General features: G+C 42.0%; 1 protein-coding gene and 2 long non-coding RNA genes across 7 annotated transcripts; 1 reads left to right on the forward strand and 2 right to left on the reverse strand.

Annotated features, from left to right (window-relative positions):
- Positions 1-96: 96 nt before the first annotated feature.
- Positions 97-8,081, forward strand: LOC124210033 (facilitated trehalose transporter Tret1-2 homolog). 5 transcript variants are annotated; one of them, XR_006881130.1, is made up of 11 exons: positions 97-560; positions 642-1,159; positions 1,557-1,615; positions 1,692-1,771; positions 1,848-2,071; positions 2,141-2,305; positions 2,425-2,510; positions 2,614-2,893; positions 2,955-4,438; positions 4,699-5,105; positions 5,167-5,420. XR_006881130.1 is itself a non-coding variant. In XM_046608312.1 (10 exons), exons 3-10 carry the CDS (start codon positions 5,425-5,427, stop codon positions 7,935-7,937), a joined length of 1,548 nt encoding a protein of 515 aa, XP_046464268.1. In that variant the 5' UTR covers positions 3,828-4,158; positions 4,699-5,105; positions 5,167-5,424; the 3' UTR covers positions 7,938-8,081. The 5 variants fall into 5 exon arrangements, 4 of the variants coding, with proteins under 4 accessions (XP_046464267.1, XP_046464268.1, XP_046464269.1 ...); XM_046608312.1 differs by lacking the exons at positions 97-560; positions 642-1,159; positions 1,557-1,615; ... (3 more) ...; positions 2,425-2,510; positions 2,614-2,893 and adding exons at positions 5,914-5,972; positions 6,081-6,160; positions 6,259-6,482; ... (2 more) ...; positions 6,993-7,275; positions 7,344-8,081 and having other exon boundaries at positions 3,828-4,158; positions 5,167-5,481; XM_046608313.1 differs by lacking the exons at positions 97-560; positions 642-1,159; positions 1,557-1,615; ... (3 more) ...; positions 2,425-2,510; positions 2,614-2,893 and adding exons at positions 5,914-5,972; positions 6,081-6,160; positions 6,259-6,482; ... (2 more) ...; positions 6,993-7,275; positions 7,344-8,081 and having other exon boundaries at positions 4,234-4,438; positions 5,167-5,481.
- Positions 8,082-12,308: 4,227 nt separating this feature from the next.
- Positions 12,309-14,135, reverse strand: LOC124209490. Its single transcript, XR_006880925.1, has 6 exons — positions 14,095-14,135; positions 13,832-13,890; positions 13,415-13,710; positions 13,219-13,353; positions 12,978-13,159; positions 12,309-12,917 (listed from the first exon to the last, which is right to left on the reverse strand). It is a non-coding gene; the product is annotated as an uncharacterized LOC124209490 (long non-coding RNA).
- A 5-nt stretch (positions 14,136-14,140) lies between these two features.
- On the reverse strand, positions 14,141-26,178 carry LOC124209491. The gene is made up of 2 exons (XR_006880926.1): positions 26,058-26,178; positions 14,141-14,371 (listed from the first exon to the last, which is right to left on the reverse strand). It is a non-coding gene; the product is annotated as an uncharacterized LOC124209491 (long non-coding RNA).

Genomic DNA, 26,178 nt, shown 5'->3' on the forward strand with positions numbered 1-26,178 from the left:
CTAGCTGCCAGCCTGCCTTTGAAAAATTTGGATAAAGGGTATCAGAGTAAAATTTATTAAAATTTACTTCTTCCTGAAACTTTATTTCTCTTTCCATTATTTGGTCATCCACCCAAAGGTAACTTTCTATTTCATCCGTGGTCATCAAACTGGCTTATCGCTACAAAACTTTTTATATTTATAAATTGAGTCCGGGAAAGTATGGCAATTCGATTCACAGGAGGGTTCCTCTTAAAAAACCAAGGACAGTGAAGCTAAAAATACTGATGAAGAACACTTAACTAGTGATGACGTAATGTAGTACGTACAATTCGGAATTGCTCTCACACCAAAAGAAAAGTTGGTTACCATCGACAGCTAGAAAGGCGGATCTGGGAAGAACAAAGCTTCGTTCGCATGGTTAACTCTTGCAAATTTGACACAGAAAACGTACCTTCGAAACCTTGGGAAATCTAAAATAATTATAGTGAAAAGGATGACTTGCACCTTTTTGACTTTGGATTACTCTTCCGCCCACAAGTACAGTTTAAAAGCTCGTCAGCAAGTTAATTGAAAAAGAGGTAATTTATTATTGTACACAGTTTTATTTAATTTATTTAAAAATTTAAAAATTTTAAACGGTTTGGACTTTGGTTTTATAGGTGATGCATAAAATTTGAGAGATGAGCCCTTATGTCCATCGAAAGAATGCTCCTTTCATAACATCCATGCGGTCAAGGTGAATACGTAAATGTAAGGTTCGTTTATCCTTGAAAGTTAATGTTACACGAGACATCATAGTCACCGTAGTGTAAAACTAGTCCAGGAGTTCCTTATTTGGCCATGGAGAAGTTCCAAGGATAAAATGACGTGAAGAAGATTTGTAAAGAGAAAGGTGGAAATCCACCTTACCCGCTTTTCCCGCTTAGGGCAATAGAATCGAATCATTAGGGTCATTATTTGTCTAGCAAGTACTACTCATACAAGAAACATCGGAGGCGATATAAGTAGCCGAAATTGGCAGTGCAGAATTCATTCGTCCTACTCTCACCTTCGAGATCGGCGGTGCTCACGCTAGTTCCCTGCACTTCATATTCCTGCCATCATGGGTGACTGTTCAACAACGAAAATTCGCAAAACTATCCCGCCGTTCAAAAACTGGCCTAAAGTGGCTCCGCAGGTAAAAATAATATTTTCAATTACAAAAGAAAAAGTATTTCTTTCATTGTTACATTTTTAAGGTGATTGTGTTGTCAGCAGAAAAATAATGCTTTGTGATTGTTAAATAGTGGGTCTGCGATACGGTCTTAATTTAACAGAAAAGCCTACCAATTATTATCCTTTATTAATATAGTGCGGTCGGTTTTGAGCGTACAAACCGATCTGATAGGTAATCAAATTTCTCAGTGGGAAAACCGGGAAACAAAGAAAAAGAGAAACGTGGGTCAAAGAAAGTAAAGGAATTCCTTCTTGAAATAAAAGTGGTCCATTGAAAGGAAAGAAAGTAGAGAGTTGTTAACCTTATGTCCATGTTAATAAAATGACAGTTTTCTCTTTCTTTGTCTTTTGTCATTTAGATTATTTGCGCGGCTTCAGCATCATGGGCCATGCTCTGCACAGGTCTCGTTCGTGGATGGTAATAATAGAATTCATTTTTATATGTCTGTCTTGTATTTTTATTTAAACACTTGTGTTTTATGCGAAAATTACAGGAGTTCGTCTGCCGTTCCGCAGTTGACTTCTGCGAACAACGAAACCTTGCATCTCGAACGAGAGGAAGCCGCATGGATAAGTATGACTTAATAAATATCCAAATACATGATAAGGATTTACTTTCTAATTTTAAAAATAATTCTATTTTTTTTCAGCGTCTTTGCCTCCCCTTTGTGCCATTTTTGGCAGTTTGCTGATCGCCTATCCAATGGAAATGTACGGCCGCCGCATGACATTGGCAACCATTTCAATACCCTACGTTCTAGGATTTTATCTGATGGGATTGTCGTATTACGTGGATTGGGCGCCCCTTCTTTTTATTGGTCGCACCATCACTGGCTTGATTACGGGTGCATCGGCACCCACTTCACAGATTTATGTAACCACATTCTCACTACATAAATGTGATCTAATCACCCATTATTAATGGTTAATTTCTTCATTACAGGTGAGTGAATGCGCTTCCCCAAGGGTGCGAGGAGCTCTAGGATCATTTACATCCACCTTCATGTCGTTTGGTATCTTGATTGCTTACATTATTGGAGCCGTCGTCGAGTGGCAAGTAATGTGCTTCGTCATTGGATCCCTGCCTATCGTCTTGGGTTTAGCAATGGTAAACAAAAGATACATTCTAGAGACTGTTATTGAAGAGAAATTACAGGTAGTTATATGTTGTGACCCTCGGTGTAACCTTGTGAATATGTTTTTGCTTCGGCTATCTTTATGGCATAGCTTTTGATGCCGGAGACTCCTTCTTGGCTCGTTTCTCACGATCAGGAATCACAGGCCAAGGTTGCACTTCAGCAACTTCGCGGCAAGTGAGTATACGATTACAGCAACTTGACGTTGACTTGATATTCCATTTCCAGTTCCATTTTCCCTTGGATTCATGGCCATGTTTACTCTTCCTTATATTTTCAGATACACGGACGTTGAAACGGAATTTGAGCGCATCAGAACAAATGCCAACGCGCAACTACCAAATTCAAGCTATGCCAAAATACTAACCAACAGCTATTTAATGAAACCCTTGCTCATCTCCATGACATTGATGTTCTTCCAGCAGTTTAGCGGCATCAATGCTATCGTCTTTTATTCCGCCAGCGTGTTCGAAGACGCCGGTAGTAGCTTAGATCGTTTTGTATCCAGCATCATTATTGGTCTTGTGCAAATGGTGTTCACTATGGTTTCGGTTCTCTTGGTAAGCATATTTCTTTGGCTTTGATTAAGGACAATAACTGTCATGTTTCCGTCTTATTTAGGTTGATCGATTTGGACGTCGAGTACTACTAATGATTTCCGGAACTTTTATGGCGATATCGCTCTCCGGATTAGGTGCCTTTGTTTATGTGAAAAATTCTTGGAAAGAGTTGTCTGTTGTTGTGGATGACGGTACAGTGGCAGAGCCGACTGTAATTGCTGAACTGGGCTGGCTTCCCTTACTCTGTCTCATGACTTTCATCATCTCTTATTCCATCGGTTTCGGCGCTGTACCTCAATTAGTGATGGGCGAGCTTTTCCCTTTGGAGTATCGTCATCGACTTGGTACCATTTCCGCCTCATTCAGCCTAGGCTGTACATTTTTGGTGGTACGAACTTTTCCTCTGATGACCAGCACTATGGGACTTGCAAGTGTTTATGGCCTTTATGCAGCCTGCTGCTTGACGGCCGTCGTTTTTGTCGGACTTTTTCTCCCTGAAACTAAAGGGAAAACTTTGGAAGAGATCAGTAAATTCTTCGGTCAGCCAGTACCAAAAAATGTTGCAACTTGCATTCAACCTGAAAATGAACCTCTAGCCCTTGCAAATGCGACAGTAGAAGGAATTTGATAGAATTTTCTTTCTTTTATTTTTTTAGAGCTAAATTTGTTTTGATAAATTCTGAGCTGTTCTGTGATCATTATAACTTTATCGATGTCAATGCTGAAACATAAGTGTCAATATTTACCAGATACGTTAAATAGCCTTACCTGCGGATATTATTGGAGCGACCGAAAAGTAAAAAAAATGTTTTGTAAATAAAGGAAGGGCTCGCTTTGTTATTTTTAGTTTCCTTTCACATAGATTTCTTGTTGTATTTTTAATGAAAAGGAACATAAATCCAGTATCGACACAATTAAGTCAACACAATTAAGTAATAACAAAATAAAATAAGTAAGTAAACTTTTGGAAAAGTTCAGAAATTTCGCTAACACGGAAGTCCCTCGATATTTGCCACACATGGTTTTTCATGTTATAGGTGCATTTCACTTCACTTCGTAATTACATTTTGCCGGAATTGATTAAACATGTAATAAATAACTGCGCGGATTATGCGGAATACTTTGTCTCGAGTATCGACTGCAACAGCAGTTCACAGTTTGTAAATTTGAACACGTGTTTAAACCTCACTTTCTCATTTTGTTTCTGAATTTTTACTCTCAATTTATTACGAGTATTAAAGTGGAACCACTGACTGTGAAGCAAGGTGAAACTAATTACTGTGTCTATTACAATCCTGTTGAATAGCATCACAGACTAGGCTAAAAGTTATAAGATAATTAAAAGGTGTTCCAGACTAGTAATTAACGTGCTACTTTTGACTCATGTAGACTCTAGACTGCATATTATTGTTGCCTATTAATGTTTATTTCCTCCTTTCTGTGAAATCTAAATTTGTTTGCCTGCCTATATTATTTGTGAGCTTCTTGCATCGTTTTTGGCCAATGGCTGCCTTGCTGTTGGAATCCACGAGCCATGCCATATAGGTATTTAACTTGATACACAATAATGGAGAAGTACTTTTCATTCTGTATCATCTGTATCATGAGACATTTACAGTTAAATGGATTGTCTTTGCGAACATCAAGTTAAATACCTCTTTGCAAATAACCTTTCAAAACAATTGTTTAACATCTATCTTGCAATTAAAATTTTCATTTGCTGATTGTGTGTGCAGTGAAAGTTTAAATAATTAAAATGTTATGATGTTAACTGATCCATGAAAAAATTTTTTTTTGCTTAATAGGATGGAAAACAAATTGATAAGATTGCAATTGGGCATCAGAAACAGAAGCTGTTACACTTTTCCTTGTCTGCCAATTGAAATGGCAAGACTAAGGTTTTTTAAATCAGATTAAAAGTTGTTTTTTCTTCAGCGTATTCATCCACTCAATTTGTTATCATGTAAGGGTATCAAACTGATGAATGTTCGAAATGTGAGATAGATGATTCGCTGATTCCACAAGGAGAATGTTGTCATCTGGCAAGTATTGCACATTCCCCAAGCAACCATCATGGTCCGGATGCTACTCACGCTTGTTCTGTTATGTAAAAGCGGTAAAAGTATCCCCTTTCAACCTTGAGGGCTTTTTCTTTTACATCTCTACCGATTTGTCCAGCATGATGCGCTCTACCGAGACTATTGGTCATTGCGTAAGTACTAATCGATAATCGCTAATATATGATAATGATTTTCACTTTCGTACTTTTCAAGGATGCATATGGAGTGATGCAAAGACAAGAACTTGAAAGACCAACAATCCGGAAAAGCAAGTAAAAAGTAAAGTAACTTATGGGGGAGAGTCATTAGGGTCATGTTACCTATGCAAGAGTCGTTGGAGGCGATAAAAGTGACCAGTCTCTGACGTTCAAAAAATCATTCACTCTTGGGACTTGGAGAAGAGCGGTGAAACTTGTGCGCGCCTTATTCCCTATCAACTACCGCCAGCAAAGTAGTTGGATTTAGACAATTATGAAGACTCGCAAGACTCTTCCTCCCTTCAAAAATTGGCAGAAAGTAGCTCCGCAAGTAAGTTATTTAAAATTCTGCTCTAAACATATTTCTCGTTAAATTTTTGTTTGATTCCTCCATGGTGATTGTTCGGACTCTCATTTAAAGTTGTCTAGGATTTCCTATTGTCGATGGGGTTCCTAAGACAGCCTTAGGCTAAATTGCTCTTAAATATCATTTTGATGAGGGGAGAATAAAGATAGGCCGAAGGCGATATTCTATTGAATTATAACCTCTAATATTGCGGGTAGTCGAAAGGTGAGAGACGCAAGAGAGTGGAAATGGATTTTTCGGTTTGAACTCCACAAGACAAAGAAAAGAGAAACATGGAACAACATAAAAGAGGGGGCGATAGTCACAGAAAAGAAAGTTGTGGGGGTTTGTCAACCCCGTTCTATACAAAATTGATTTGTTTTATTCTTTCTTTTGTTATTATCGTTTATAATTTAGATTGTTTGCGCAACTTCAGCCTCATGGGCCATGCTCTGTACCGGTCTCGTTCGTGGATGGTAATATCCCCCTTCTCGCTTTCGATTTCTAATTGTCTACTTAAATTATCTTATCTTACTTTTATTTTACAACCTAATGTTTGTTATTTATTTAACGCGATAATATAGGAGTTCGTCTGCCATCCCGCAGTTAACGGCGGAGACAAATGATACGCTGCATCTGGAACAAGAAGAAGCTGCTTGGATAAGTATTGAAATCTTTGGCTTACAAACGTTACCGTCTATTTGCCTTGTGTTACCCCATTTGGAAGTCTTACTCATAACTGTTGCTGTTGACTTTTCTCAGCATCTCTGCCACCACTTTGTGGCATTTTTGGCAGTTTGATGATCGCATTCCCGATGGAATTTTTTGGTAGACGCATGACTCTTGCCACCATATCAATACCCTACGTTTTGGGTTTTTATCTGATGGGATTGTCATATTACGTGAATTGGACGCCGCTTCTCTTCATCGGACGTGTTATCACCGGATTACTAACTGGAGCTTCTGCACCTACTTCCCAGATTTATGTAATACCTATTTTTTTACCTCTCTTTCTTTCAAATTGAATTATTTGCGTTAAACCTTATTTAATTGATTCAATGTCATAGGTGAGCGAATGCGCTTCTCCAAGGATACGTGGAGCTTTGGGTTCTTTCACAGCCACATTTCTTTCATTGGGGATCCTAATTGCCTACATTATCGGGGCTGTTGTCGAATGGCAAATTCTGTGTTTCATAATCGGATCCATGCCAATTGTGTTAGGCTTGGCAATGGTAAATAGGAGACGTACTTTAATTTACCGATTTCTTTTTTCCCGTATAATATAACCCTATTCACCTATTGTGTTTTATTGGTTTGTACTGATCTGTTTTAGATGTTTATGCCAGAGACACCTTCTTGGCTCATTTCTCACCATCAGGAATCACAGGCTAAGGTTGCACTTCAACAACTTCGCGGAAAGTAAGTTAGATGTTAACTTTTTTAGCGGTTGGGGATTAAACAATGTTGTTTAAACGTAACATTTCCTTTACTTTCAGGTACACCGACATTGAGCCGGAGTTTGAGCGCATTAAATTCAATGACAACTCGCATGGGTCTAATAACATCCGCTATATCAAAATATTGACAAGCTGTCATTTAATGAAACCCTTGATCATCTCTATGGCACTAATGTTCTTTCAGCAATTTAGTGGCATCAACGCTATCGTATTTTACTCGGCCAGTATTTTCCAGGAAGCTGGGAGCACTATAGATCGATTTGTATCCAGCATTATGATCGGAGTTGTGCAATTGATTTTCACAGTGATATCGGCTCTATTGGTATGACTGCAATCATTTGATAATAACTTTTGACATTCACAATTAAAGTAGGTTATTTTTACCTATAGGTTGATCGATTTGGACGTCGTGTACTACTGATGACTTCGGGGACTTTTATGGCGGTATCGCTCTCCGGATTGGGTGCCTTTGTTTATGTGAAAAAGGCATGGGAGGAATTTTCTGTTGCGGATGAAAGTACCGTGGAGGAGCAGAATTTACTCGCCGAACTGGGCTGGCTTCCTTTACTCTGCCTCATGTCTTTTATCATCTCTTATTCCTTCGGTTTTGGTGCTGTACCCCAGTTGGTGATGGGCGAGCTCTTCCCGTCGGAATATCGCCATCGAATGGGTACCATTTCTGTCTCGTTCAGCGTCTTGTGTACATTTGTGGTGGTGCGAACCTTTCCTCTGATGGCCACGACAATGGGACTTGCTAGTGTTTATGGCCTTTATGCAACATGCTGCCTGACGGCCGTCGTTTTTGTCGGACTTTTTCTCCCTGAAACTAAAGGGAAAACGTTAGAAGAGATCAGTTCATTTTTCGGTCAGCCACAACCTAATGATGTGGCAGCAGAAGATCCTTGCATTCCATTAGAACATAAAACGGAGCTTCAAGATTCCTCGTTGGCTGATGGTTTCCCCATGAAGCCTGGAATGAAGTGATTTCATATCGACCAACTTTAATGTAGTCGTTATGTATTTTGATAACATTTTATTATCAACCCAAGAGCTTTTTGCCTTTTCCTGTTATTATTTCACATCGTCGATAGGATAACAATTGATGTCAATACACGTATTCGTGTTTGAGCTTTTTTTGTTAGTTTTATCCCTGTAAACATTTATCGGCAGTTGTTGTGCGGTAAACATTTGGTGATTACTTACGATAACTATTCCACCAACAAAGCTCAACTTGTTAAATTTTCGAAGATTACTTTTTTTATCTACTTTTTTACCTTTCTAAATTCGTTAATAAGTTTTAAATATTCGTGTAGCACCGCAATATTATTGGACTGCTTGGTCTTTGCATGGATAACGAATCGAGTGATGGTGACGCATCGATTAGAGTCTCGCTCGTCTTTGAATTCGCCAACGGAGGGACTCTTTTCTTTTCGCTGTTCTTTTCTTCGGTGGCCAAGCAAAAAACAGCAAATTCAAATTAGTCGTGAATCAAAAGATGCTAATCGCTCTCCATCTACTCAGCAGCATTCCACTCAGCAGGAGCCGGGCGGTTCAGTTATGGTCCACCATGACGTGAAATCCACCAATGTTTTACTGCAACGGGATGACGAAGGAAAAGTCGTACGAGCTGTTTTGGCCGATTTTGGTTTGGCACGTTTTCATTCGGATCTCAACGAAAGTGGCTCCGGTTCTGGCCTAGCAGCCAGTTCCATGACAGCCGTGGTAAGTACTAAGTACCCACGGCTATGGCGATCCTTTGTATGCGGAGGTACTGTATATTTTCAACATGTTCCAACTGATGCAGTGTTTATTAATTATTTTTCAATTACCATTGTAGAGTTCAACCTGCAGACGGGCCGGCCAGTTTGCATGTCCTTCACGCTTGAAGGTCACGGTGAAAATTACGTGTAAAACTGTCAATGCGGTGGTGTAGAGGTTGGGTGAGAAAGGTACGTGTTTCATCATTATCAAACAGATAAAATACCCGCAAGGCTCAGCTATTTGGTATTCATTTTGATATTTGTTGTTGTAGACCCATCCCCAGCAACGCCAACCTAAAGAAGGAAAGGCCCTAGTTTGCATTTCCTTCGCGCTTGAAGGTCATATCATTACATAAAACGTATCATGCGACGGCGGAGAGGTTGGGTGAGAAAGGTACGTGTTTCATCATTATCAAATAGCTACAATACCCGCAAGGCTTAAGAGGTGAGGGTGATCAAAAAATCGTATAAAAAGGAGAGAGAAAAGGCCAGAGACATCAGTCGAGTGAGCATCTCCGACACGGCAACAACTGCTGAGGCCTATCTGTCACCATCTGCCACCATCTGCCTTCTTCACCGTATTGCCAGTTCGCATCCATGGGTAAATATTCTCTTTTTTACATTGAGATTGGTGTCAATCCTACTTTTTTTCTTTATGTATGCCTGTCATTATTTAATATTTACGTTTGAATGTGTTTTAATGTCTAGTTAATAAGGCGTCATATGCTGTTGGGTGTTGTATCGTTGATGGCTGGGTCGACCACTGGTGTACCGATGTCTCCTGGGTATGGCGGAAACCAAACCGCAACGCCGCCGCCTTACTACCCAAAAGCAACTTACGCAACGACCAGTTACTGCACCGAGGTCTACAAGTACTACTAAGGCACCGGAGTTTTATACCACAACTTACGCTGCCCCGACCCACTACAATGACGCCCTGAAGTATTACTCTGCCCCGAGTTACTACACCACGAAGGCGACGGAGTGCTACATGACTACGCATGCTGCCCCATCCTACTACACGAGGCTCCCAAGTACTACTCTGTTCTAAGATACTTATTGCACCGATTTTCCTAAATACTGTTCTGTTCCCAGCTGCTACACCGAGGCTCCCGCTGATTACTCCACCAAAACGGTCGAGTACTTCACCGAAGCGGCAAAGTACTTCTCTGCCCCGATCTACGCAATCACAACTGAGGCGGCCAAGTATTACGCAGTCCCCACTTAGTATACAGAAGCTGCTCTTTCGTGCTACGTTGAACAGAAATACTACGCTGATGCTCCAGTTCACTACACCACGACCTACGCTACACCACAGCCCCCAAGTACTACACAGGAGAAACCGCCTATTACACAACAACGTATGCTGCCTAGTTTACTACACCGAGGCTCCCAAGTACTACATCACTAAGGCACCGGATTTCTACACTTGATGTATGCTGCCCCTGCCTACTACACCGAGGCCCCGCATTACTACAACACTGAAGTGCTCAAGTACTACACCACAACCTACGCTGCCCCGAGCTACTACACCTACGTCCCGAAGTATTACTGTGCGTAAAAGGTGTCGTTAAGAAAAAAAGAAGTCGTGCCCGAACTGCAGTGCCCTATCTGTCAGCAACTGCATTCCTCATCGTGTAACCGATTTGCAATTATGGGTAAATATTCTTATTTTTACATTGAGTTTTGTACCAATTCTATTTTTTTTTTCTATTTGTTAATATGCCTGTTAATGTTTGATATTAATGTTTAAATGTATTTACTGTTTAGGCAACTATGGTGTCGTGCTCCTGTTGGGTGTTGTATCGTTGTTGGCTGGATCGAATGCTGTTGCAGCGATGTCTCCTTGGTATGGCGGAAACCAAACTGCTACGCCGTCGCTTTCCTACACAACTAACGCAACAACCAGTTCCTGCACCGATGTCTTCCAGTACTACACCACCAAAGCACCGGAGTTTTATACCACAACTTACGCTGCCCCGAGCCACTACACTGACGTCCTGAAGTATTACTCTGCCCCGAGTTACTACACCACGAAGGCGACGGAGTGCTACATGACTACGCATGCTGCCCTATCCTACTACACCGAGGCTCCCAAGTATTACTCTGTTCTCAGCTACTTGTTGCAACGATTTTCCTAAATGCTCCTCTCTTTTCCAGCTGCTACACCGAGGCTCCCGATGATTTCTCCACCAAGACGGTCGAGTACTACACCGAACCTTCAAAGTACTTCTCTGCCCCGATCTACAGAACCACAACTGAGGCGGCCAAGTATTACGCAGTCCCGACTTCCTACACAAAAATTGCTCTTTCGTGCTACGTTGAACAGCAATACTACACTGATGTTTCAATCTACTACACCACGACCTACGCTACACCACAGCCCTTAAGTACTACATAGAAGAAACCGCCTATTACACAACAACGTATGCTGCCTAGTTTACTACACCGAGGCTCCCAAGTACTACATCACCAAGGCGCCGGAATTCTACACGTCTATGCATGTTGCCCTGCCTACTACACCGAGACCCCGCACTACTACAACACTGAAGCGCTCAAGTACTACACCACAACTTACGCTGCCCCGAGCCACTACACTGACGCCCTGAAGTATTACTCTGCCCCGAGTTACTACACCACGAAGGCGACGGAGTGCTACATGACTACGCATGCTGCCCCATCCTGCTACACCGAGGCTCCCAAGTATTACTCTGTTCTCGGTTACTTATTGCCCCGATTTTCCTAAATACTTCTCTGTTCCCAGATGCTACAACGAGGCTCCCGCTGATTACTCCACCAAATCGGTCGAGTACTACACCGAAGCGGCAAAGTACTTCTCTGCCCCGATCTAAGCAATCACAACTGAGGCGGCCAAGTATTACGCAGTCCCGACTTACTACACAGAAGCTGCTCTTTCGTGCTACGTTGAACAGAAATACTACACTGATGCTCCAGTCTACTACAACACAACCTATACTACACCTAGCTACAACACCGCAGCCACCAATTACTACACCGAAGCAGCCGCCTATTACACAACTACGTACGCTGCCTAGTTCACTACATGAGGAATTTAAGTATTACCCTGACCCAAACTACTACCAAACTGAGGTTCATATGTATTACATCAGCAATTCTCCCGACTATGTCACCTACTTACGTTACTCCGACCTATACACCGAAGTTCTGAAGTATTTCTCTGGATGTGTTGAAAGATTGCTGAAATACAAGATTGATTGATAATTAACAAGTGCATGTTTCTATTTTCTCCTGCTGCTGATAATTGCATGATGTGAGAAAATATTTCTGAGTGCTATGTAAACTTACAATATTGATCTTGCAAAATACAACAAAAAAATTCAAACTCGTGTTTTAACATTTCAATAATATTCAAACTTTTCATTTTATAAATTTTTTTCTATCATTAAAATTCTAAGTTCAAGTCCAACAAACAAATATTATATTTACAAATATTTTTCTAAAAATACAAAGTCCACCACCTATTTTTTTTTTGCTAAGTCCAGACTTTTGTTTTTGAAAAAAAATTTTAAAAATCCCCCCTACACAAAATTTAAAAAAAAATTTTCGCGAAAAATTTTATACAAATTGTTTATTGCAACAAAATTTATTTTATTTTATTCGAATATTTTATTGCATACAAAAATTTTTTTTGAAACATTTACATTATTTATTTTTCCTGTGGCCCCCAGGGGGGGGGGCCTGTCGCTTTCTCTACCGCGATAATAACATGATGCAAGTTATATGCAAGTTATTATTTGTTTGGCGCAGAAAGCTTGTTTTATCTAGCAGTTCTCGACTGTGTCAAACCTGATATTGATCAGGTTGCCTCAATCGTATACTGCACAAGTAAAAACGCAGACGACATATGAATGAAACAATTTCAAATCAGCAACTCACTGGCAGAGCAAAAAACACAAATGAGAACAGATTAAAATATTTCAAGTCAGCAAGACGGGATATCATTGGCAGAGCAAAAAACACAAATGAAAACAGTTAAAATTGTCCAAGTCAGCAACCAAGATATCTCTGCCACAGCTACTTCAGCAAAACACCAGCACAGCAACTTCTGGATAACACTGGAACCACATGCAGCATACAACGGGGCAATTTTTCTTGACAACACCTTTCACCATCTGGCTGCAAGAAGGTGACCACAGCGTAAAAAGAAGTGTGGTTGTTATACCTATTAAACAAAAAAAAATTACTGTTGGAAAACAACGAGATTAACAGCTATCAATTATACTTTTGCTGTAGCATGGGATGAGACATACACCTGGGAATAGGCCGCTAGACACAAGCACAGCTACCTCTGGACAACATCGGAATCACATGCTGCATACAACAGAGAAATTTGTCTCCACCACACCCTTCACCACCTGGCCGCAAGAAGGTAACCACAGCATAAAAGAAATGTGGTTGTTATACCTATTTAACAAACAAAAATTACTGTTGGAAAACACGAGATTAACAACTATTAATTATACTTTTGCTGTAGCATGGGATGAGACGTTCGCCTGGGAACAGGTAGTCGCAGTCACGAGGCCAACACGAGGCACGACATTTCGGGCAAAATGTATAGGACACAAGTTCAGCAAAGTGGTTTTTACTTGCTAAATCACCTGTAAACTTACACATTCATATTTTACATTCAATAACCATCAGAAATTTGCCAAAAAATACCTTTACATTTCCATATTGAGAAACGTCACGACCGACAAGACAACCCATCTCGGCTGCATATTGAAACAAAATGGCCAAATTTTTTCCCTCAAGACACTCGCGCTCCCTGGTGGACTGGTGGTGAACATCATTTTAGCCACCTAGTGACAGCCATTAGATTCCTGTTCAAATGAATGAACGGAACGGCTTAGCTGGATTGCTTGCTAAACAGCAGCTCAACTGGAATTCGTCGCGCCTTTCACTAGCTGGCACGAAATAAAGTGAGGATGAAAACTAGATTACTCCAGCAGCTTTCCCTATGACACAACATACAAATGATTTAGTTAGCTATTTCAGACTTTCGTTAATTTTTTCAACATAAAAATCGATAATATTAACAGAAAGTATATGGGGTCAAGACAAAAAAATAAAACTTACAATTTTCTGAAGAAGAATAATTTTACTGCCTGTGGATGTAAGGTAGCAGCAACGGTTATCTGTGTTTGAGTTAAGACTTAAGAGTTTGGTAATTTCTGGTACGCAACGAAATAATATTAATAAAAACCGGAAGGTGGCAAAACTATTTGAAAAAGCCTTCGACAATGACGGACGATGGACTCGCTCTGCTGCCCTCAGCTACAGCTACACTAAGGCCTGTGATACTTCCGCTCCAAGGTAAACGAAAAGAATATGAGGCCAACCTTTTCAAGTGCTGTTCCTTGGTGATCGACATCGACCGAGCACTCGCTATCGACATCGACCGAGCACTCGCTGCCATGTTTGATGAGATGCCTGGAGATTACCGTAGTCAAATCACAGCAAACACGACTGCAACAACCAGCACGGACTTGTCCCTCTCAGCAGCTTCTATACCGCTGAAGTTGTTGACTTGAAGCTTTCTTGCACCGCAGATGGTTCACGACGCAGAAAAATGAGTCCAAGATTCAGCGAATGCGTTGATGAGACGAGAACGCCGTTCTACAGAGAATTCGATATGAGAAAGGTGAATAAAAAAACCTTATTTAGAGAAAAAGAAACACATGTACATTAATACAAATATAGAAAACTTTGCTTCATAGTATTTTCAATCCAATCTGAAATAACATCAAAACTACCAACGCTTTAGCGTCGGGGGAAGGATTTGTTTTGCTTTCAGTGCATAATTCATGCTTTCAAATATAACAACAACAAAGCAACTGGTAGTTATCATAGAAATTGAAACCGTCGCCCTTGTACCGGAAACATTTGGTAGATATGTTTACAATAAAGGCAAATACTTCAACTTGTATAGAATTCGGAAAATAATGGAACCAGAATGCAGCTATACTCTTATCGTCCAGATTGCAGTTGAAAAAAATTAACGCAACAACATCAGCAAATAATTGAATCTAAATTCAATGCTATCTTACTTTCCTACTGCGCAACGTGTTAATACAAATAAGTTGTTTGATATTACAAATGCAAACACATAAAACTTAAATTCAATCCATTTTCTATTGGAGCTTTCTTACACTTTTCTTAAGTTGAAAAATGTCTTAGAACCAGCTAACGCCCATTCCTTTTAGTTCTTCTTTCCCCAACTCATTCAGTTGATGACTAAAAATGAATCAATCGAAAATCATAGTCGGCACATTTTAATTGTAACTGGGGTAGTTTCTTTGAAAAAAAAAACACTTCAACGCTGATTCATTAAGAAACCAGGGAATGCAAAGAACCCTGGAAGAATCAAAAACTCTAATTATTATTACTAAAATTAATGGAATGGAATGGAATTAACGGAAATTAAACATCGACCCTAAATTATGAAGTAGCTAGGCAAGTCTGAATAGAGTCACATCCGCTTACTTAAACAGCTTTTGGAAATAGAAACACTTAACAACAATTATAAGGTTTATAGTTTAAGTGAGAAATGAATATCAGTTACAGATGATTGCAAACTTTATTTCCACGAGAAAGTAGACGGTCCCAGCTAGAACGTATCCTCCAGAGACAAAACTGAGAAGCGCGCTAATTCCTTAATTAACATTTCATAAACTAATCTATTCGGGAATATGCTAGTAGATTGATGATTACGTGTAGCCTTTCTGTATGCCGTATAAAAAGTCTGTAAAAACGTTGCTCGTCATCGATCGAACTCTGCCCTTTGATTACAAAGTGGATTCATCCTAAGCCAGAAATAATAAATAACCTTGCGTTTAAATCATTTATACAAAAAAGTTGGTGCAATCTATTGGTATTTTCTTAAAAAAACTAGTTTTCTTGTAATAGAACAAAAGTTAGAAATGTCAAATGTGCCGCACGCACTGAATCTCATTATTTTGTTACCATTCGCAATGCTGCACAAGGAGGACGAAGTTTTACTCTTATACAACAGTTTGGGATACGTGGTAACATCACTCGAAAGCATCTCTTTTTCTAAAAAAAACACAACTTGCCATTTCAGTCATGCAACGAATATCTGCTCATGACGAGATATCAGCTTAACTATGAAATAACACTTTGAAATGGAGCCTACGTACTACGTGTTATGGCGAGAATGATCCACTTTACCAACTTTGCCCCATAAGATATTACGAAATCAATAGCACGCTACACTGAATCCGGCAACGGCCTCGAACTAACAGTGTTCAACGCAAGAAGTACTTTATACGCGTGTTCCCGCTGTATTTGAATTGGAATGCAATCTTTTAATGGAACCTCAATTCTGTTTCAAGGAATCAAGGTACGTATTGTACTTGGCATTCGTAGACGGATATTGAGCACGTCACCCGGTTTGTTCAAAAAGTCAAACCTGTCAAGTGGAAGAAGCTTGGGAAGCCTCAATCGCTTGCACTAACAATCTGTTCCATCGATCTTGCATAAGTCGCGCAAATTTCGGAGAGTTATTCCACTTTCCCAAAGGTGAACTTGAAGAATAAAAAATAAGAGAGTCACATGGTCAAGTGGACGTCCATGCACTTATAGGACGTGAGTCGAGGCAATTTGATTGTTCCGCGAATTATTGCGGCCGATAAAATCGTTCAAATTCTACCCTTGTTTTCTTTTTCAACAATAGAGATGTGCACCTCAAGTACCACAACGACGGTCTAGCACTTTCCATTGCTCATCCAAGGACGGAGCCATTGAGTCCATTTGGGAATAATTAATTTTAAACGATTAATCACGAAACAAAAAAGGTTACTTGTGCGTCAAGGGGACAGAGGAATCAAATCAAATCGTTCTTAGTCGGCTTCCCTTAAAGAGTGTAGGCCAATTGGAGAATTTTCATAAAGCCCGTGATTAAGACGTTGATATAAAACGATAATGTTGCTTTCGTGGAAGAAGCGGAATTATGGCAGCGTAATATTGATGCTCATAGATACTACTAGGGTGCCCCCTTCAATCATCTTCCAGTTTCTAATAAATCTCAAATTCTCTGGCGTCAGTGCCTTGAATAATCAACGGCATTTGGATCGCAGAGCGGGGGCGTGCAGAGCCCTGTGTCTGCTTGTGCGACTTTAGCTTTTAAGCAGATCTTACGCATCTCAAAACCATTCCGCAAATTTGGGTGACACGAAAAGGGATTCGCCCTTCCACGCACCCTAGTACAAAGTTATTGTCCAAAACTATTTGTGGTGCAGGCGTCGCAGCACATTCGACCAACCAATCGAAATATCTGACACGCACTTAATGAAATTTAACTAATACGGTACAAATTGAAGGCTGCAAATAACTTGCCAAGTCATTAAAAAAAAAAAGTGTGCATTTGTAAATTTAAAATGTCCTAATGACCGATCCGAATGCCGTGCTCGCGAGTTCTTTTATGCAACACAGACAAAAGTACCGCGGGAGCTCGTTAACGGATCGCCTCATCAATTTCTTCGAAAGTTCAATGAGAACCTGCAAACTCGAATCACAAGTCCTGCGGTGCCTATACAGATAATACGACGTCTTGTCTCATTCAACATCAATTTCCCTAGGATGCCATAGAGAACACCAATGTATGCCTACAATGACACCTACACACATATCTGACAGCGACTCGTGCGGAACGAAGAAGCTCAAGTCGAGTACTTTTTCCCGAATTTTACTGTGAATTATTTAAGCGGAGCTTTCCGTGTGTCAGGGAACATGAAAACTCTTCTCGCCGAGCATAAATAGCCAAAAAAGTAGACATTGCATACAGTACATCAGCACATAAAAGGATCACATTTCTGGGGAACGTCCAAATCAAAGCCGAGAGATCAAACTCTGCTGCGCAAGAGAGAAAACATGGAAATGTCGTCAATGTTATATGGATGTTTAATAGGGTTGTATCATTTACGAGCCGGATGTGGCAAACGGCTTACTTGCAAGTGTACGACGACAATTCCGCGCAATCCGGAAGCAAACTGATCTGTCTGTCGGGAATGACACGTGACGAGTTGATAGTGGGGTGCGAACCCCAAAACGGAAGAGACGGAGGTGGTGCCCTGATTGGATCCCAATTCTCTTTTAGACACAAGACTGCTGACTTTGATTGACGTCAACTAAGTAGCTTCCACGTCATTTCTTTTTCTTCTTCTTCTGGAAATGGCTCATGACTGCGTGCAGCAACGACACCAGGAACACGACGCGAAACTGCCAACGATAAAAGCGACCACCCGTAAAATGTGCTCAAACTGTTTGGGATTTGTAAACCCCAACGATTCAGCCATATTATTACGCACGTCTATTTGTGGCCGTTTAAGTTGCGGCTTGGTGAATGGGCTCATCAAACTACAAAAGCTGTTTGCCTGCCTATAGGATAATTCGGGGCGGCCTAACAAACGACTCTCGCCGCCGTAAAGTAGATGGCTCTGCGCATTCATCTGTTCCTTGTTTCTTGCCATTCGAAAATTCGAGATACTGTTGAAAAAACCAAAACGCTTTTCGGGAAATTGTTTCCCCACGCTCGTCGTCGCCATGTTACGCGTTTTTGTGTGTGCATGACTTGCGCCCTACGTTGATAGCATTACTACGGTACATATCCATAACGTTTCCTGTCGATGCTGTTTGGCTCTCCCATTTTTTTCCCCTTTCTCCAGCGATTCTTGACTGTGGAAAATCGCATTTTCTTTTGCCATTGAAGTCAAACAGTTCTACAGCATTAGGCCGCGCTCGGCTGAGCATTGCAACATTCGATTATTTCCAAACTTGAAATGCATTTCATACAGGCTATACAGGCGGTTACGTGTGCTGCTGCACTCTCTCTCTCTTGATGATAGACCAAGCGTATAATTTCCTTATCTTGCCGGAAGCAAAAGGTTAGATAGCGCAGCAGCCTGTGTAGTTGTTGTAGCAGCACAAAAGAACTTAAACTCGCCAGAGAATACAGTATCTTTGATACAACCATCAACTTGATAATAATAATAATAAAGAAGCTTCCAGCTCTATTTTTATTGCTCCATTTACTTTTGCCTAGTAACGAAACTTTTGTGCTAGTCAGGAGAAAAAAGAAAGAAAAAGCAAATAGGAATTAATTGCCTTCTGTCGACGACGTACGTCATTCAAACAGCAGAATAAAGGTACCGCGATTATACCACGTAGACGATTACGACTTCCGAGATTTCCCACTGATTTGAAAAAGGTGAGCGTTTATAAAAGGAAATGCCCAGGAAAAAAATGTATCGACAAGAATTGTTTTAATGAGATATTCAGGAAAAATTCCCTTAAGAAAAATACGGAGAAGAGTCGACTATTGGCAGCAATTGAGTTCGTTTTCTTTTTTTTTTTGTGTTGGTTGTGTTGTCGCCCCCCCATTCAATATGCCAATAATGTCAGTTATAAATAAACTTTTGCCATTGGATTGACACAGGAAAAGGGGTTTGATGTTTGTAGGTCTATAGAAATTCTGGGCTTTTTGACAAGAGCTTCATCATCATTTAGAGGAGGAGATGAAAAGAAAAAGAAAAATCGGCAAAGTTCGAACGGTTGCCATCGAGTTTGTGTGTATAGAAATGATGATGAATAGTCTGGGGACGAGAGCTGAGCAAAGAGAAAGAGAGAAATTACTGGTGGGCCTGCCTGCAACTCCAGGATAGTCGGATGTTTGCGAACTCTTTTGCCAGTGCACACACAGTTAGAGAAGAGTCGCTGCTGCTGCTGTACAATCAGTTATAGAGCATCGCATGCTGAGTGAAATGATGGATGATTTTCCCCCAAATATGGAATAGACTCTGGGAGCAGCAGTCTATGTTTGCCCGTCCATACAACGCCGAGCTGCTGCTGGGCTCAGCAGCGAGTTGCATTCCACTGGGCGGGTTGTTGATGATGGATGCGCACAGCCGCCGCCGCCGCATCAAAAGAGCGAAAAGAAACGAACGATCGAGAGATGAGACGACGAGGCTTGAATCGCCAACGAACCCGAAACGACATCAAGAAATTGGACAAGGACTTACGGAATGCGAATTCCAACCCACGGGGGCAAAATATAGAGTGGCACGGGGTGCAACCACACACAACAACAACAACATGAAGCCAAGATGCTGGTCATTGGCTTCTTCTCAAGAGCCTTGATAAGAGCCAGTTTGAAATCGTCGTATACATTAAAGAGCTAATGAAAAAAGCCGACTGTCCGTCGCTATATTCTTTTGTTCTGCCGGCCAACAACAAAAGGAGTCGGTTCGGCAGTTTTTGGCTATTCCTCAACCGTCGTCATTGACATAATAGTCGAGCGGAGAGGCTCGTATATTACAGATATTGAGGGCAGCAGCTAAAGAAAGAGCCACCACATAAACGCTGGGCTGCCTGGCCCTGTCTGTCTGTCCGTCCTCCTCCTGCTATTTATTCGGCGACCTTTTTTTCTTCTTCTTCTCCCTATAGCGCCAAATCATCGAATTGGAACAATATAACATCATTCACCGACTGGCCATCCCGTGAGTGCAACTGCCATATACAAGCGCTCACTCTGGCCGTCTCCCTGCCCGCAAAGCACATGGCCAATCTCCCGTTTGAAAAGGGTTTTCTCCCCATCGCCCTGCCCAGCCCTGCTGAATTGGCAGCCATCGATCTGCCAACTCGACTCAACCAAGCGATGCTGTTACGGCGTGTGTGTGTTTTATTTCCACGCCGGCTGGCTTAAACCAAGTCCACCATTCCGGTTAAAAGACTTGCTGGAAGAGAGAAAGAAAGAAGAAAAGGAGTTTCTCGTGCTGTCGATCGATCGCCGTCGCTTTTTCTTTTCTCCCGTACAAAATAAAGGCAACGATTAGCCATTTCCACTCGTCTTCCGCACACGATATAACCGCAGTAGTAGTCGAGGCCAGCGAAACACACACACACACACAGAGGAGAGAAAAAGAAAGGGGCAATCAACGCGTCCGACGAATTAACAATGAATTCCAAGCCTATATAGCCTAGCCTAGCCTAGTCTGGCCTGGCTTGGCTTGGCCGCTCTATCGCCCCAGCTATTTATAGTTTGCCCAATTAGTTCCAACGCCAGCCCCAATTTCCAGCATTTATTCCTCGCAGCAATGTTCTTTCAGTTGGCCGCTCCTACTCTACGCCATCAACTTTTGGTTCCTTTTTTTTCCGCTTTACAACATCACCACGGCTCAGCCCAAAAAAAAGAAAAAGAAAATTAAACTTTCCCCATTTCAATTAAAACGCAAGTTACCGAGAATCGAGCCCCAAAACTATCGAAAGCCTCCTCCCAACGTCTTCAACTTCCGAAAAACGGGAATAATTGAGAGAACCCCCCCCCCCCCCTAGCGGATGTTTTCTTACTTCCGGCCTGTGCGACAGTTTATAGGCTTCCGGGAAAGTGAAATTTGAGTGCGCCATCCCGTCGTCGAAATAATTCCTAACGCAATTCATCGAATATTTGGGCGACATCACGTGGACCATTAGGTGAGCAAAAGAGTCGACAATAATCGGCTTGATGATTCATGCACGATTCACGTGCTGCAGACACGTGTGTGTGTGTGCAGCGCGTCGTGCAGCTGCACTCTGTTTGTCAATTATTCACCGGCTGATTTGACCAGACTGGGAGCTAGCGGAGCTCCTTATGAAAACCAAACTGACGCTGCCGGCTGTTCATTTGCATCGCCTTGCCGTTTCAAATGAAAATGTAACGAGAGCAAGTGAATCAATTTAGAATTTACATGAGTGAAATCGTCTCTCTCACCGTTTCGATTTCCCTTTTTTGTTTTATTTTTGTTGCTGCTGGCGAAGAAAGAGAAGAGGAGGAAATGCTTTTCCCTGCGCAACACTCGACGACGACATCTGCCCGGCTCGAACAATACACTTGTCAGCCTCCTACCCGCACACACACACACCCAACGCACATCACAACTGTCTCCGGGCAACAACATGTAGACGACGACTACAATAACGAGAACGCCTTGGCCAAAAGAAGAAGAAGAAGAAGAAGACGATTCCGGCTTCGTGAATTATTCACGACGACTGTATGGGGTTGGGTGGGGGGGTTATATAGAGGAGCCAGGCCCTGGTACTATATATCCATATCTTGGCTTTTCTTCCTGCCTTCTTGCTGGTTTTTGCATCGGCGATGATGGCCCCAGCCCGGCTGTAATCGAATCATCTAGTCGAGTCTTCATCGGCGAGACGCGCAGAAAAAATACGAAATGAATCGTCATTGCTCTCGGCTCGACTTGTATGTAAATATTACACGAAATTCATGCAAGGTCCATTGGCGGGAGCGAATCCCCCCACCCCCACCAGCAGGCGATGGGCGTCGGTGCAGCGCTGCGCAATTGAGCGGAAAGCGGAAGCGCTAGACGGCGATGCCGAGTGAAAAACGGCGGTAAATATAAACGCATCAGCCATAACTAATGACAAAGAGAACGATAAATTGTTGAAGAAAAGACTGGGGGCCAGCGAGAGAGAGAGAAAATGGCGAATCAATTGAAGAGCGGCTCGTGCTGCACGACTTTTTGAATTATATCTATCGGCGCCAGAAAGTCCAAGAGAGAGACGGTCATTATCCAGGCCACTAAGATATTTAAGATGGCGGCACACGGCCCACTTGGAATCTACGAAAAGGAATAAGCGGCCAAAGAAAAATTCTTTCGAGATTGTAATTCTCAGTTGGCCGGCGGCAGTGGGCCCGGCCGTCGTGACGCACGACACACTGTTGTTCCGCATTTCTATTCCATTTCTATTCTATTGCATCTGCTCTTGTTGTTGCAAACTGCTGCAACGGGCTCTGCTTCTCCGACGCTGTTTGCATCAATGCACGGCGATAAAATATTTCTTGGCTCTCCTGTCGGACGGGCGGGCTCTCTTTTACAACGGCAGAGTCACAATGTAAACGAGTTCCTGGTAGACGGACGCTGACGAGAAAACGCCAAAGTATTTTGCGAGCGTCTACCATCCGCAGGAAGGAGAAAATAGAGCGGATGAGAAAGGGACGGGCGGGACTTCAACTGTCACTCTGCTGATGTGATGCAAGAAGTTCGCAGAAATCCCATTTCCACGATTCCCCGCTGCTCCTTGTGTGTACACACCGGGGCTATAATGGAGGTTTAATGAGCGGAGCGCGTATACACAAACCCCACCCACCTACCCATCCATCCACCCATCCATCGAGTTGTTAGACACCACCAGAGACGACGCAGCGACTGGAGCGACGCTTTAAGTGAAGACAAACTACAAGACAAGAGAGGTAAACTTAAATAAGAAAACGGACAGCATCAGTTTCAAGTTGTTGTATGCAGTCACGCCAACAGAGAAATGTTTTTCTCGCAAAAATATCTAAAAGAAAGATGCAACAGCAGCAGCAGGGAGAAATAGATCTCTTTCGGTTCTTTCTCTTTTTCTCCATTTGAAGAAAATCATCTTCAAAAGCTCCAGGACGGCTCTGCTCGCACGACTCGTTAATGAAAGATGAGAGGAAACGGAAAGAAGAAGAAGAAGTCGCTGCTCTAGAGTCGGTCTCTGTCTCAGTTCGTTATACGGCAGCAGCAGCAGCTCTTTGCCGTTTCCTTCCCACTCGCTAGTCTCTAACGGTTTATTTATGAGCCCGAGAGAGGAGGGACGGGAGGACGTCTCTCGCATGCAGAAATGCTAGCGCAACTTGCAATTGAATTTTTTCGTTTCTTTTTCCTCCTCCGCCGGAATAAATGGGTCGAGGAGAGGAGTAAAAAAAAATAAAATAAACCGACGCGAATCGAAAAGCAAAGATATAAGACTCTTCTTTTCATGTGTGCGCACAGCCCAGCAGGAAAGTCCGTGGAAATCTCTTTGATGCCGCGGTACACCAGCAAATGTACAGAAGAGGAGAGAAAAAGTAACAGAAATTAGTACAAGACTACGGGGAATTTCGTGCCCATGCAAATGTTGCGCGCGAGTATTACACTTCGTCCCATACGCCATTTCCAATGGCCAGGCAGCTAGGAGAAAAAACATCAAATGCATCGGTCGTCGAGGTAACGCCAAAATAAGAGGGCAAGATTTTAACAGCAGCAGCAGAGGCGTACTTCCGTGTAAATGAATCAAGCCAATCTAATCCCGATTCTCGAGACCCAACCCGGTTGTATAATTTTCAAAAAAGGGCTCAGACTCCAATATGCTGCTATATACTACACGTCCAAAGTGAATCAGTCGGCACTCTGCATTCGAGGAAAAGCTTCTACGAAGACGACGACGACTTGAAATATTCCTAATAGCAGCTGCTCGGAGATGGGCACGATTCATTTTCTAAATAATATGCACCTCATTATGTAATTCGACTCAGCCATCAGCGCCTTTTCTTTTTAAAAACAAAATAAAACAAAAAGGGAAAATGTTACGGAACGAGGCTTTGCCTTGTCCAAAATAGGTTGCCTTTACGTAATGTTTGAAGTTAGCTCGGTCGCCAGCATCAAAGACGATGGGGGGAGAAAAAAGAATGAAAGGCTGCTGCCAATAGCTCTACAATATTAGGATCTTCCCCCCCTTGGAAAAAGAGTTGATTGTTTTGCTGGCGCGCTACTCCCGCCCAGTCACGAAGCGAAGCGAGAGAAAGAGAGAAATCAATAAAACAACAGCTTCCTTTTTTTCGTTGGTTCGTTCGTTCCCCTTCTTTTCTTTCTCCTTTTTCGTGTTGTGTAGATCGAGTGAAAAAGGGCCGAAAAGAGAGAAAAAGGGACGACATGTCAACTCATTAGGTCGTTGATGTATGGGGCCCGAGCTGAGGCGACGGGTCAGTCGGCAGCGTCTGAAAAAGTCATTCAGCTCACGCACGAAACCTTGCGCTGCCCCTTCTCTCTCTCTCTCGTCTACAAGTAATTGAAGATTACTTGCCTCCCACTACTATCCTATATACTTTAAGACTTAATTTTAGACTTTCTCTTTTTCTCTGTCTGTCTGGCCGCCCTTTTGTATTGTCCGGCGGCTTATTCCGGCCAGCTCTTCTTCTTCTTCCAATCTCTTTATATACACTGTCCATAGCAATCAATGGATGGCCGGTTGCTGGTTACTGCAAAGTCTATTGAGTTTGAGATAAAAGCAAAAAAAAAAAGGTTTTGGCCATTGGCAGAAAACGATCCAGGCTGAAAAGAAAATAATAGGAAAATCCACGAACAAGTCCAGGGCTCTTTTGACCCGAAATAAGTCGATAATTGGTGACGTACTATCTATACAATGTGGGAGGTTGAGTGGAACGGATGTGGACTGGCGGGGGGGTTAATGCGATTATTACAGAGAGCTGAACGTCGACATCACGCGGCCAACAGCAGCAGCAGCAGCAGCACCCCATTCTTTATATCAACGACCGCACTGGACACTCGGCCCAAATCTCCCCAATTTACCCTGGGCGGGGATAGACGTTTCAGGATCCTGATGATGGATATTCCTAAACGGTGCCCTCCTCCCCCCCCGTTCACCTCGTTACCGCCCAGTATACGCACACACGTCGGTCGGGATCCCATTCAGGAAACTACTGGGAAGGGAGCGACGCTAGTAAATTGCCGTATTATTTCACACAAGCAGAGGAAACAAATGGGGACGTTTGGATGCAATCAGTCGACACACGAACGTATCGATTCGGATGGATGAAACTCCACCCAGCACCGGCGTCAAACATTCAAGTTGAAACAGGTATCAAATGTTTAGCTCGAGTTTCTGTCAATAAGTTGCCTGATATGTCAAGTTTGACATTTACACAGAATTATAAGGTCAAAGTTTCGAAGGATTTCGACGTTGTCGGCGCCAAAGTTTACCCGTTTCTTTTCTCTCGAAGAAAAGTTGTTCGTCTTTTAGGAACGATCCTCTTACGAAAGGCTCAAGAAAGTAAAAAAACAAAAATTTTATGAAACTACATCTACGAAATAGAGTCAGGTATTTTGCCTGGGAGGGAGAAGAGATTGTGTTTCAACTTTTTTTCAGACTTAATCAGTTGCACGAGGCAACTTTCTGGGGGCCAGAAACATTGTGAATCAAATTAGATTCCTCCTATTGAGCTCCATTGAGAGAATCACGTAAAAAAAGATCATTCAGAGAATATGTTTGAAACAAGAATGACAATGGTCTAAAGTGATTCGAAACGGGGTTGCAGCAATACATCGAAACAAGTCCAAAAGGAGAAAAAAAAAGAACGATAATGAAATAAAACGTCGGGCAGTAAAAGAACGAACGAAAAAGTTCTCCCGGCAGCTTTCTTTGTCAGACGACAGACACGAGGGAATAAACAAACGGGAAAAAGAAAAGGTTTTTCCAAACTTACCCATTTCCAAAGGAACTTCTTTTCGTCTTTTCTTCTGTTTCAAGTGACAAGTTTGCTGGATTTCCATTAAATTGCAGGGTCTCTGTCGTGTGTGTAAAACGTGTCACTCACAATGACAGCA

This window comes from Daphnia pulex, chromosome 12 (genome assembly GCF_021134715.1).
Source record: "Daphnia pulex isolate KAP4 chromosome 12, ASM2113471v1".
Taxonomy (NCBI): domain Eukaryota; kingdom Metazoa; phylum Arthropoda; class Branchiopoda; order Diplostraca; family Daphniidae; genus Daphnia; species Daphnia pulex.